The sequence below is a fragment of the Trachinotus anak genome, unplaced genomic scaffold (genome assembly GCF_046630095.1).
Source record: "Trachinotus anak isolate AG129_WGS33_773 ecotype Australia unplaced genomic scaffold, CSIRO_AGI_Tana_v1 ptg000008l, whole genome shotgun sequence".
NCBI lineage: Eukaryota > Metazoa > Chordata > Actinopteri > Carangiformes > Carangidae > Trachinotus > Trachinotus anak.
Window position 1 is genome coordinate 26,301,887 of NW_027273859.1, and position 14,110 is coordinate 26,315,996.

Genomic DNA, 14,110 nt, shown 5'->3' on the forward strand with positions numbered 1-14,110 from the left:
CTCCTGATACCTCAGCAGAGCCAATAATATAATGAAGAACTCCACACATCCTGTTTGAACTTTGACAAGCGCTACAGGTCTGTCCAAACACTGCACCTCCAGACTCCAGACAGTTTCTTCCCCCAAGGTCATTAGCTCACTAATCACAAATAAGCATCAAGAGTCTATTTTACTTTTGTGCAATACTGTCTCTACTGTAATAATCAACAAATTAAAGTACTATTCATCTCACACTGTTATTTATTTATGTACAATACCATATGAACAATGTTATTTATTATTGTGAAATATAATATATTCAACTCATATTTTAGCGTTTAGTCTATATTTTTATATTATTTCATTTTATTATTATAAGTCATCTGTGTCCTGTGTTTTTCTTTTTTTGATGTTGCTCATTGTCTTTTTTCGTTGTAATTTCGTCGTATGAAGACCTTACAATGACAATCAAGGCTTTCTTGATTTCCACCTCTTTGTTTGCTAAAAACTCGTCCTGCTGTTTCAGGATATAACTGAGCCTTGTTATTATGAGACTGTGTACATGGTGGAAATATTAACGGCCATATTTAACGACCTTTCTTGAAAAGTTGTTACTAGAGGTCATAAATATCCTGCTTTGCCCTCTCTTCCTCCATGTCCAGCCCCACAGTCCAGAAGCCCTTGCAGTAGCCGGGCAGCCAGTGTGGCTCCATCCCCGTCCCTCCCCAGGCGCTCGGATACCGCCCAACCCTCGACCTCCCCGAGCAGCACCCTTCACAGACAGTGTACCAACAGACCCCAGCCTCAACTGAACCAGGACTCCCCCTCCACTGACACGGATGGAAGCTGCTACACAGAGCTGTACCCCGGCCCTCAGAGCTACGTGGAGAGGTTGCAGGTGGAGGAAGGGTCAGCGGGCCTTGATCCGCTGAGGGTGGAGGATGGGAACGTGTACTTCTCGCCAGTGGTGGAGACGGTTTCCTCTTTCAAACCGAGCGGGTACCAGTCGCCGCTGATGCCCAAGGAGAATAAGCCTTTGGAGGTGGGCATTCTGCGGAGGGTGAAGGAGCTTCTGGCTGAGATCGACCCCAGGACGGCGGCCAAACACATCACCAAGGCTGACTGCATGGTACCGTTTAAAGCTGCTCTAATCAATGTCTTTTTTTTTTTTATTAACGAAGTATTCATAATGTGAAAAGGGTGAGAAAAAGTCACAAACAATTTTCCCTTGATACTTGTACTTTATGACCCACAACTTTGGAAATGTGATTCAGTCTCGCTGCTCCCCACTGGTATCATTTCCAGATTTGTCAGACAGCTGTTTTCAGGAAATGAGCTCTGATAGTTCCACTGAACACAGACAAAGTTTGAGACTAGCAAGAGTCAGGTATTTTTCCAGAGACAAAACCAGAGGCGAGGAGTGAATATTTGATTTACAGACATTACAGACACAACGTAACTGTTTGCTTCTGATATGTTTCTCAGATGGCCAGAATTCTGGAGGTGACTCCGGAGATGCAAAGGATGATGGGAGTTAGTTCTGGGATGGAGCTGCTCACGTTGCCACATGGCCAACAGCTGAGACTGGACCTGCTGGAACGGTGAGAGGGGGTTCAGAAAGAATCCTTCACAGTCCTGAATGATGTACAGACAAACCTCGTCAGTCTCTTCAGTCCACACACTGTCGTTCAGTGGTGTTTCTTCCCCATCACAAATGATGAAGGGGTTTGCAGAGAGCGTCCAAGTTTCATTTTAGCCTGTTTGTTAAGTTGCTTGCTCATGGAATTAATGTCAGCCGATGTGACGTTTGTCAGTTAAACCGCTGCCACCTTTGACGCTTTCTAAGACCTGGATCCTGGGCTCCATGATGGTGCTCATTTATTTATATGGAAATGACCTGCAGAGCACATAGCCCAAGCCGAACAAAGTTCTGTAGCTCGTGAGTTTCCTGCTGCTTTGTGCCGTGTACTGCACCTGCACGTCAGTGATTCTGCTGCTGACCCTGCCTGCTCGGACTTTACATTGAGGTCACGTCCCGTACTTTCTAAGCTGTGGGAAATATATTTTGCAAACATAAACACCTTCATGGATTAAAGATTCATAGGTCAAACAGTAATTATTGGCCTCGTTTGCAGTTGAAAGTGACCTGTAAACATTTTGTCCCGTTTATAATGAAGGAAAATGCTTTTCAGGCAGCAGGAGATTATATTTTTTAATGCAACACCATGTGTCCAGTGAGACACACTATCTGGACAGCTGAGACGTGGCCCTGTATCTGGCCTTCTTAATACATCATGGTTAATATGCTATGAAGCTAACGTGCTGAAAACAGTTAGGTTCTTTTGGTATTTTGAGATTTAGTATTTATGGAGAACAGATGGAAATGCACCTGCCTAAAGCAGACCGGCTGATTTGAAGATATGATTGTGATATGAGTCTAACTTTAAAGTTGGCATCACCCTCATGTTCCTGCAGGTTTCAGACCATGGCGATCATGTTGGCTGTGGACGTGTTGGGCTGCACAGGGACGAACGAGGAGCGGGCCGGTCTGCTCCACAAAATCATCCAAATTGCTGCTGAGCTCAAGAGCACCATGGGAAACATGTTCGGCTTCGCTGCCGTCATGAAAGCCTTAGAGCTGCCGCAGGTGAACATGCATCATCACGCAGACTCCAGTTCCATTAATTTTTCTTTTTAAGATCTTTCTTGTGTATTTAAGAAACGTGGGGAGAGAGGGGCAGGCCCCTGTATGATATCATACCAGGATACAGTTGAGAGAACAGCATTAGTGATAATACTGATTATCTTTACTGCCTCAGTCATCTGCAATTAAACCTGCAGTATAACCATTGACCCACTGCACATAAGAAATAAGGGGCACTGCTCTACACTGACAATATTGCACATTTTTTTAATTATCACATCTGTTTCTGTCAAAGGTAGTAGTGTGACAAGTCAAGTTAGACAACATAAACACCTGCTTATTAAAACAGAAATGACTGTGCACACATGTGCTCGCATTGCATCACTTTCATTTGCATCCTTTACCCCTGTACATGGACGCAGATTATCTCATGTAAATTACCTCTTTACGTTTATTTGCTAATATTTCCCAGAGCGGAATAAAGCTGTTTGTAAAATCCAAACCCAATCAAAAGATTAATGTAAATTAAAATGCAATTTTATTTTTAAAAGGGAAAATTGTACATGTTCAGTATCTTGATCATCTCATGTTGAGATACATATTACATCAGGTCAGTTTCCATGACAGATTGTTTTCCCCTCAAGACCATCAAATAAATCTCTTATATTAAATATCCTGTAGTAGCTGAAACATTTTAGGTTAATATTTGACTTCGGGGGCAAGATGGGCATAGTTTTAAAGAGGGGGTGGCACATTTGTAAAATTACAAAAAAAAGTGTTAAGACTCCATTTTAAAGGTCCCTCATTACCCATTACTTTTCATCTTTTGACCCTGATGGGGCACCTTGGGGGGCCGGACACATTCAAAGGGGGGTGCCCACGCCATCTCTGACCACCCCTCTGCTCTCACCCCTGCATCTGGTAAACCAGCACTGCCGTGTTTAATGATCTTCTGTCTCTCAGGTGACCCGCCTGGAGCAGACCTGGATGGCGTTACGGCAGCGACACACAGAGGGCGCTATTCTCTACGAGAAAACTCTGAGGCCATTCATGAAGAGCCTGAACGACGGGAGAGGTACGGGTCCTTCTACACCCCAGACCCTTTGTGGTCCCTTTGTAGATTACATTTGCCTTTTCACAAAAACACTGACTCTCTCTGTGTGTCTGTCCTCCAGAAAGCTGTCCACTGTCCAACACCACCATCCCCCACGTCCTCCCCCTCCTGTCTCTGCTGGAGAAGAGTGTGGCGGTGGGTGAGGGGACGGAGCCCTGGGAGACGGTGGAAGTCGGCGTGGATGTGGTCATGTTCCACCTGGGGGCGGCGAGGACCATCGCACAGCTCGGGGGCATCTACCGATCCAACGCTGAGAGCAAACTACAAGGTAAGAGAGGTCAGAAGAGGACAAACTCAACTCTGTGGAGTTACGTTGATCAATACTTGTCAGATGGACATCATTACTACACTACTATAGATAACCTGATTGATTAAAGCAGCTGAATAATCCATAGGGCTCCATCCAGTAGGTAGTAGCAGAGAAGGATACAACAGAAGGAAAGGAAAGGAAAATGGGGTCTCTGTTGTGTTTCATCATTTGCACTGATTACAGATTGATTACTTGCAGTGTTGGATGAAATCTAAACGCCATTCCTATTTTTCTTCTACACATTTTTTTCTTTACTGACCCACTAGCGATGCAACTGTATGAATATACAAACACCACATTTACTTTAGATCACTCTGTGGCCTGAAAGCTTCACGTTGGTAAATCATCCATTAGCCATATGGAGGTTAGAGGGCGGCAGGAACAAATATCAGCTGACAGTGGACGAGAGGCAGGGTACGGCCTTGACAGCTCGCCAGCCAATCACAGGGTTGACGTACAGAGCCAGACAACCATTCACGCTCACATTGACACCTACAGGTAATTTAGAGTCACCGGTTAAACCTGCATGACTTTGGACTGTGGGAGGAAGAGAACCAGCAGGTTCAAACCCTGAACCTTGTTGTCGACCACTACACCACAGTTCCGTCATGTCGGTCAATCAAGGTGAACTTTTTCTGAGTTCATCTTCAAAGCATCTTTGTGTCGGATGTAAAACCTCCCAGCTCCTCTGCTGGTATCAAAGACACACTGCTGGCATCAACACAACTTCCACCAACTTCCACCAGGATTGCCTTTCAGGATTGTTGTTGTTGTTGTTGTTGTTTTTTTACAAACCACAATTTGTGTCATCAAAATAATCCAAAATATTCTATAATAATACAGTATGAGAGGTGCAGTTCTCAGAGTATTTCTGTTGAACTAATTTAACTAAAATTTTGGTAAAATCATCATAATTTTTGACACAAGAATAAAGTATTCTGCTTGGGGAAAAAAAACTTATATGATATATCATATTTTTATGTATCTGCTCAGATTTAGAGGAGTGAGGTGTCTTTTTGCCCTTTTCCATTTTCTGAATTTGGTTTTTGTAGTAGAAGAACAGGGATAAAGTAAGAAAATACATCACATTATATTGCGTTATTAACCTTTTAATAAATGTTTGTATGCTGCTCATAAATGCTAAATAGAGGGACTTATCACAAACTCGGAGGGCTACCGAGGTCCTCTGTTGTCTCACTACACTGCCCTGATGGTGATGTTGCAGGTTTCCAGGAGCAGGCCGAGGTCCTGGAGCTCTTCCTGACCGACTTCCAGATGAGGCTGCTGTGGGGGAGCAGGGGAGCCACGGAGAACCAGGCCCTGCGATACGCCAAGTTTGACCAGGTGCTGACGGCCCTGTCCAACAAGCTGGAGCCGCCTGTCAGATCACGCTGATCCCAGATCGGTTTACTCTGGCTGAGTGCCATGTCATGTTCTCACTCCTTCATGGGACAGTCTGTCAGACGCTGAGCAGCTCCTCCCAGCAGTTGAGGGTCCGATGCCTTGCTCAAGAGCAGCTGAAGGGGAGGCTTATGAAACACTCTTCATAAGCATTTAGACTCTAGACGTGTGAAGCAGACTCACAGTACAGTACAGACAAAATCTGCCCAAATGTAACAGACAGATACTTGAAACTTGAAATGTTTGGATTCAGATAAATGAACAAAAGCACTTCAGCAGGATGAATGTTGGCTTACGGTTAAATTCTCATACCAGCATTTTTTCAGTACATTTGAAACTGAGCCAAACTGATCCGAGTCTAGGAAGAGTGAAACTTAAATTTTACTACTCTCTCTCATCAGGAGTTTCTGTACAGTGTGAAGGCATCAAAACTTCGGCTTTGATGTACATGTGGAAAGTTTTTTTCTTTCAGACCCACTGTGTTCTCATTTACCATCCTCATCCCTGCCTCATTTAACACAAAATATATTCTGACCTGAGGACTTCACCACCATAACTTTTCATCCAATTCTGCCAGCTTCCTTTATTGAATACGTTTAGCTGTCTTACCAGAGGACTTTATCTATAATGTGAATATGCGACACCATTGCTACTGTGCCAGGTTTTGATGTGGTACGGTGCTTATGTTGTGCAGAAAACAAGAAATTTTCTGTCACAAGAAGATGAGATCTGTTCTCATGAAAAGGGTCACTGAGATGAGGTTGAGCCTCAGTCTTTTAGGTTAATGTATAGAAGTGTTTTTATGTCTGCCTGAAGGCTGGACCTTCCCTAAATCTACAGGTGCACCAACTGTATGTCATATTGTACAACCCAATAACAGAATAACATTATATCTACAATTTAACTTACTTGTACTATGTTTATTGTCATGTGTTATTCATTTGGAATTTCCAAAATTGAAGTGAATATTTAATGTTATCTGGGATGAGATTACTGGTGCTGCACTCAGTGCTGGGATCAGTTCAGAACTATCTTCTTTTTTTCTATTTGCCCTTTTCCTCTTGTCCTCACACACAGAGTGTATCTCTCACTGTCACTGTGTGAAATGAAAGGAAGTGACTGAACCTACCCTAACCATGCAAGTACAGCACACAGGTACACAACATTTCTATTACTGTACATAGTATCAATGTCTAATATTTATCTGAAATGTGAAATGTAAATAAAAGTGTACCTCACTGTTGCGCTGGTTTATTATTTACCGTCAGTTACAGGTCTGATGCTCAATTGAAATGAGACCTGACTCATGCTGCATATTGTGAAACACAATCAGATTCCTCACGCTTATTTGAAGAAATTTGGGATTTTTCAAATGTTCTTCTGACGGTTTGTGTTGCAAGATGATGTGATCACAAATGAATCTGTGAAGGAGCAGGAACTATAGCACAACAAACTTTCCAAACTCAGGCCACTCCAAAGACTACAGACTTGCTCTCTCTTAATGAACCCTAATCTCTAAAGTGTTTTTGTGAAAAAACACACTTTTCTCTGAAATAAGTGCAAACCGACAAAAGTAATTGGCGTCCACTATTCCCTTTTCTATATTAAATAGAACAGACACTTTGTTTTTGATTTTCAATGTTACCTTTTGTTGTTAATAATACAAATAAAAGTAACATTTACAAAAATATTGTGCTTCTTATAGCTCTTAATGAGAGAAATAATATTTGCATTCGAGAAGCCCAAACCAGAGAATTTTGATATATTTTCTTAAAAACTGATGCAAAACAATTACTCACTTATCAAACTATTCACTGTTTTTTTTTTTAAAAAACCGATTAATCGACTGATTAACCTGCAGCTGTAGTGTTGTTGGTGCTCCAGCTGCGCCGTCTGGACTGGGATCTTCCAACGTGTCCTACGTGTTACGTACCACGCCCGGATGCCATGCTTTCTGGGAAATGTAGTCCTCTCCATCCCTCCGTGACGTGTTTCTGGACGCCCTTCTGGAAGTAGAAAAACTACAAACTTGCCAGCGCTAGGAGAAGTGCCAGTCTGTTTCTCAACCAGCCAGCAGGCAGCCAAAATGTTGGCCATCCTGTGTGTGCTGTTTTTATCTCATTATAACCCGGTCTGCGGCGTTTTTCAGAAACTTTACTGCACTATATCAGAGAGCTGTGACTGTGACTTCAAGCCGAATATCAGAGGTAAGAAGATAAATGTCTGTCGCGGCTAGCTAACATTAACTGACGTCTTGTTAGCCAGCTAGCTTGAGAGGAAATATATATATATATGTATATTTTGTCCAGTAAACGGTAACGTAAACATACTTGAAGCATTTGTTCATGTGCAGAAAAGGTTAGCAAACTGACATTTCAGAGGCCTGTGTTCATGGAGAGCTAGTAGAGACTGTTTCTGTCAATAACTGCTATGCTAGTGGGCCGGTACGTTAGCTAGCAAAACACAGGAACCTATCGTTGTTTCGCAAGTTACAAGCTTTAAGCTGTGGGGGATATTTCCCCATATACACCTCAAAACAGTCTGTGGTAACTTAGACGGAAATGATTTTTTTAAGTCGAATAATAAAGCAACTAATCTTCTTTACCTAAAATAATGACAAACAGGTTGTAGACGAGGCTCTAAAATCTGATGACCTCATATGTTTCTATCTGAAACATGAACGCATCACATGGACGCATCATGCTGTCTAATACCAACCTCCTGGACAAGTCCTGCTGGGATTCTATGCTTTTGACCTAATACTATGTTATAACACAGGTAAATATGACTACAAGGCTAAATGACCAGATAATCAATCTCTTCTACCTCCAAATATTTTTTCTGTTGCCTTTTCAGGTGAAGAAAATTCATTTTATTTCCATTTTCCTTTTTCACCAATAAAGGAGTACTTGAAACTTATGTTCATATCATTTTATAGCAGAGTGTTGTATAATAGTCACTGCATGACATAAAAATTTGGCTAATGGATAGACACACTTTTATAGCCAACATTTTATTGTGTTCAGTTAAAGGTATTACTCATCTAATTAGCAGGCCTGTTGGCCTACTGCTTAGTCCTAGGCCACGCTCCGCATAAAAAAGGGCAAACAGCACATTGAATAGTAATAATTCAGACCAAGATATTGTGAACTCAGGGGGGGGGGCCTTGGGGGTTTAATATCACAAAGCTCAAACTTGTGTTGTCAGGTTGGTACTGAAATCAATAAATTTGTGACAGGAGTCCCACTTGAGACCTAAAGCTTGTTTGTACCACAGTGGTCTAGGAATCAATTTAGGAACAGAGGAACCTTAGCTTTGTTTTGACTGAAGAAACTGGGCTCCCTCAGCTATAGTGCCAGATGTGGTGGTTTGTGTCGTTTGTGCGCCATCTTAGTTTCTTGAAGTATTTTGCTGAAAATAGGCTTGAGCAATGTGATGTATTATCTTACAGCCACTTAGCTGTTAAGCATTGGTGGTAACATTAACATCACAGGTGTCTTTATTTCCCTCATGACCAGACCTGGAGTGGGACCTCTACAAGAATGTCTATGGACAACATCTGGCCCAGGACATCGTGTCAGGGGAGGTGGCCAAGTTCCTTCAGAACCGAAGCCCCGATCGCCCCCTGGTGCTGTCCTTCCATGGCTCCTCTGGGACAGGAAAGACACTGGTCAGCTCCATGTTGGGAAATCATCTGTATGGCTCAGCCATGAGCAGCCCATATGTCCACCAGTTTGTTCCCACGCTGCACTTCCCCTTACCTCGACGGGTCAATGAGTACAGGGTAAGTTAGTGTTCACTGTGGCACAGTGTGGGTTAAGCTTTGATTTAATCACATTGTGCAGAAGTGAGGAGTAATTACAGGTTTGTGACAAACTGCTTTATCTAAAATCAGAGACAAAGAACAGAGAGCATGTGTTGGGAGATGCTACAAGTAGGATTCAGTCAGATTTATCACTGCTGAACAACGTTAACTTGCAGGAACTACAAGAAAATGTTGTAATTATTTGTATCCTTTGGAGATTAGGATTAAAATTCAGTCCTTTGGTTTGCAGGAGGAGTTGAAGAGCTGGGTGCAGGGGAACCTGACGGAGTGCGCTCGCTCCATCTTCATCTTTGACGAGATGGAGAAGATGCCTTCAGGCCTCATCGATGTCCTGGAACCTTTCCTGGGTCCTTCCCACGTTGTGTTTCGCACCAACTACCGCAAGGCCATCTACATCTTCATCAGGTACATACAAATGTGTCGACAGGACAGAGACTGGTGGAGTCAAAACTCACCATCCCTCTTCGTTTCTGGAAACAGAGGAGAGTCTAAATAAGTCATCGTTATAATTATGTTTTTTAATCAGCTAAGATGACTGTCAGTCTAGAAACTGGCTGAAGTTTATTTGACTAACAACTGACAAATAATGATTTGGTGTTGAAGGTGGAGTGGGGCGTCTGTGTATTTGATTTAGTTGAATTTTGAGCAGATTTACTAAGTGAAGTTGTGTTGCTTAAAGTTTGTACTATGCATCCATGGTTTGAACAGACTATATTCTCTGAACCTTTGGGTGAGCTACTCTAACAGGCAGGTGCTACTGGCAGCTTGCGAGCCACCTGTTGGAGACCCCTGACCTAATCTTACAACAAACCCAGTCAGCATCATCTGCCTGGTGGACAGCTTTAACTTTAAGGCTTCTTCGTACCATCTGAATGTGTTGTGTATGTGTTTCTCCTGCAGCACCACAGGAGAGGAGGTGATAAACAAACTGGCCCTGGAGAACCGGCAGGCTGGACGGGACAGAGAGGAGATCCAGTTGGCCGACCTGGAGGAAGCCATCGCACAGACAGCTTACGACAACAACACAAGTATGTCTCTCACTTCTAAACTGCTTTAGATTCTGGACTGTTGGTTGAACAAAATAAACAATGTGAAGACATCACTGCCGTGTTGTTAGGGTGCTTACCATATTGGCATATTGAGCCCTGGACCTTGTACTGCATGTCTATATTCCTGTCTGTCTCCACTTTCCCTGTCAAATAAAGGCATTAAAAATGCCCCAAAGTAACTTAAAAAAAACAACAGAACATGAAGTAATTAGTAGACATTCGAGCTGACACCAGGTCTGGTCAGTGCATGAAAGCAGGGCTCAATAATGAGCTAAATGCTAGACACAGATGAAAAGCTACTTGTTTTTGTTCAGTTGATCAAATAAGCTTATTTGTCAGCACAGTGCTGTAAACAGGCTCAGTCACTGTTACATTATTGTTAGATGAAGGACTGAAGTGAGTTTCTCTGTCCAGGCGGCTTCTTCCAGTCCAGCATCATCCAGCAGAAGCTCGTCACCCGCTTCGTTCCCTTCCTGCCGCTGAGCCGACGCCACGTCGAGCGCTGCGTTCGCTCGCAGCTCTGTCAGCAGGGCAGCTGCGGCCGCAGCGATGTGGTGGAGGCAGTAGGGGGCGACATGATCTACACTCCCGTCCAGGGACAGTACTTCTCCACTACCGGCTGTAAGGCTGTCCCTGCCAAAATCAACTTCTTCCTGTGAGCTGAGGGGCTGATTTTTTTTTTTTTAAGGACTGAAAGGGAAACTGTATCTAAGGTGAGTCAGAGAAAAGAAACAGAGCCCTGAGTCATGGAGGTCTGGAGCCGGCAGAGATTCAGAGTTAAGGATGCTTCCTGCACTTGGAATCAAAGGGAATTGACCTCGTAACCCTCTGGATTCAAAGCAGCTTTGTGCTGCCAGTGCTGAGTTTATCTGAAGACGCTTTAGCAGTCAGTACACGTCCATCCTGAGCACAGGAGAGTCTCTTCCCTGAGCTCTGTTCAGTGTCCGAAGAGGAGTCCTGCCCTGCTCTACCTCAAGCACGACTCAACTTTTTATTTATGAACCTGAAGTTGGTACATTGTGTCAGATTTGACAGCCTGCAGCTGGAGGTCATTACTTGATTTTTTTTTTTTTTTTTTAAGTTCATTATTTATCCAGTCTTAATTTATCTTCTCTCAACGACCCCCTCCTTTCACATTCATTCAGTCACCGCTGGAAACTTCTGGAAGATTCCAGCGTTAGGTTTGGTGCCTTGCTCATCTGTTAGCTAACAGCCAACAGGAACAGAGAGGAGCTCGGTCTCTTCTCTCATGTTGTCTTCATAGTTTTTCAGAGTTTCATTCGTCTGAGTTTCACTAAAAGGGATCAAAGATTCTGGTTTTCCATAAGGAGTGATGTTTTTATGTCTGAATGTTGTAACATTTCTTTGCCAAGAGATTTTTGGTGCAGCAGCAAAAGATTTTTAGGGAGGTAAAGTTTTGCTCATGTCAGGTAAAAACCTTTTCTGTGTCTCAATTCGTGTACTTCCATATTCACACTTGCTATTTTGAGCGCATAGGTACGTTCACACTGACAAGTATGACAAAATGTGATGCATTACAAGTACCCGGATGGTTCACTCAAACAGATCAAATCATGAGTGTAACCTTAACGGTCGCTATCTTGGCTACGTAGCATAAGTGGAGCGACCACCAACGTATTTTTAAACTTGTGAAAATGGCGCCTAGTCTGTGCCTTATGTCCATGTCGCATAACTCGGGGCACAGTAACACATAACACAGGGCACACACAAGACAGTAACACAACAAACACATTGATTTTTCAAGTGACACAAATGACACAAATACAGTGGAAATCCATTGAGCTGATTAAACAACAAACCCCAAAAACACTTAAAAGTTACAATTTCAGATAAAAGCAAAGCAGGCAGATGACAATCGTGGTCACATGTTGTGATTGTTACTTCTAGTGAACAACAGTGTTCGATTTGGGACAACAATAACCTATTGAAAGCCAGGCACTAGCCAGTGAATGTATTGTGTACGCGGTGTACTACATGTGAGTGTACTTACTGAAGTATCCGATTTGAGACACGGCTCTTGTCTATCACACCTGTAGTAGAGAGCAGCAGCATTCAAAGCTCCAAATCTGATGTATCTGGCATCTTGTTTGTCAGTTTGACAACCTTGTATCTAGTATTTCAGTACAGCTGAAAGTAGCTTCAGTACAGTATTTCTACCCTTTAACTTAACTCTTCATCGCTGCTGCTCTCTATGATGGCGCCTAAAAATCCTCTGGCATTGCGTAGTGGAAGGGCCACATCATCCAATGCTGCATTCACTGACATTTCGGATGTTGGAGTTAATGAACCGATCAGTTCAGGGGTTGTCAATAACATTTCAGGGGTGGCCCTGACTCCCTCCTAAGATACCAACGTAAGTCATTTAAACAAGAACTCAAACATTCAGGTCCCTCAACAAATAAAACCTCTGACTTCACTCAGTTTTAGTTATAATATACATAATAACAGAATCCAACCAAGCTTCATCCAGTATGTTTTGAAAATGTCCACTGTTTGTAAGTGTTGAAGGAATGAAAAATATATCAAGACAGACCGAGGTCCTGGTTTAACAGTGCCAAGACTCAGAAAATGTATTTAACTTGAAAACAGCCTCACATGACCACTTCTGCCATTAGGTGGCAGTAAAGACCTGATTTTACAGTGTACAGTGTGGAAGAGGTGAAGCAGAGTTCGTCTGCAGCTCAGTGCTTTTTTTTTTATTTTTATTATTTTATTTTATTCTTTTTAAATTTTATTTAGTTTCTTTACTGTAAAATGGATTGTAACAGTGATGTGTGTTTAAACACAATGAAAATGCACTTTACGCTTCTGGAAGAGAAGTAGTGTGTGATGATGGGTCAAGATGTAGCTGCCAAAATACATGCTTCAGGTATGAATTTTGAATTGTTTATTACAACTAAGGATTATAAATCAATGTTTTTATTGTATCAAATGATGGCTGCATGAAGCTCAGCAGCAGCAAGTAAGACAGTTAAAATAAAACTCAAGCTTTATCAACAAACAACTGAAGCATCAGTTTTCAGATTGATTTCAGTTTGTGGTTTCAGTGCATCTCTATGAAAATCAGCCCTGCAGAGACTTGGAGGTTGTTCAGACTGTCTCTCAGGTGTCGTCAGCTGCAGCTGCTGTCCTGTGCTGCTCTGATGAACCTGTGCTGTACACGGAGAGCTGCCTTTCAACCTCCAGCTCACTTCAGGAAAATATCACTTTCTGCAGATTTCAGAGCCCTCAGAGGCAATGAGAGGGTTTTACATCTATAATCAGGTAATAAGATTCTCGCCCTGCCATGGTGGATGACATAAAGTGTTTTTTAAAGAGGCAACAATCAAAGCAGCCGTGTGTGTGTGTGTGTGTGTGTGTGTGTGTGTGTGTGTGTGTGTGTGTGTGTGTGTGTGTGTGTGTGTGTGTGTGTGTGTGTGTGTGTGTGTGTGTGTGTGTGTGTGTGTGTGTGTGTGTGTGTGTGTGTGTGTGTGTGTGTGTGTGTGTGTGTGTGTGTGTGTGTGTGTGTGTGTGTGTGTGTGTGTGTGTGAGAGTGTGTGTGAGAGGAGCTTTCACCAGCTCACAAATTCCAACTTCTGCTACTACAGTGTAAAGTAAAAATACATTTTTTTATAAATAAAACAAACTGTTGTTCTGTGTTCTTTGAGACCTGTGAAAGAGAAATGTCCGTTACCAACTGTAAGATCTCTGCCTTGACCCACTGTAACTGATCTGTTAGTAAGGGACGTTTCCTCTGTCACGTCTTCTCCGCACTTTTCTATGCTTC

The 14,110-nt window shown here is 42.7% G+C and overlaps 2 protein-coding genes across 5 annotated transcripts in view; both read left to right on the forward strand.

Annotated features, from left to right (window-relative positions):
- Positions 1-6,691, forward strand: part of sh2d3cb (SH2 domain containing 3Cb) — a 28,469-nt gene extending 21,778 nt beyond the window's left edge. For all 4 annotated transcript variants that reach the window (XM_071483862.1, XM_071483863.1, XM_071483865.1 and 1 more), the window contains 6 exons: positions 642-1,108; positions 1,465-1,580; positions 2,455-2,626; positions 3,587-3,698; positions 3,799-4,005; positions 5,273-6,691. In XM_071483862.1, coding sequence (XP_071339963.1) covers positions 642-1,108; positions 1,465-1,580; positions 2,455-2,626; positions 3,587-3,698; positions 3,799-4,005; positions 5,273-5,442 — 1,244 coding nt within the window. In that variant the 3' untranslated portion in view covers positions 5,443-6,691. The remainder of the gene's footprint in view (positions 1-641; positions 1,109-1,464; positions 1,581-2,454; positions 2,627-3,586; positions 3,699-3,798; positions 4,006-5,272) is intronic.
- A 766-nt stretch (positions 6,692-7,457) lies between these two features.
- Positions 7,458-13,876, forward strand: tor2a (torsin family 2, member A). Its single transcript, XM_071483867.1, has 5 exons — positions 7,458-7,655; positions 8,967-9,232; positions 9,504-9,679; positions 10,175-10,302; positions 10,738-13,876. The coding sequence occupies exons 1-5, from the start codon at positions 7,535-7,537 to the stop codon at positions 10,980-10,982; spliced, it is 936 nt and encodes a 311-aa protein (XP_071339968.1). The 5' UTR covers positions 7,458-7,534; the 3' UTR covers positions 10,983-13,876.
- Positions 13,877-14,110: the final 234 nt, after the last annotated feature.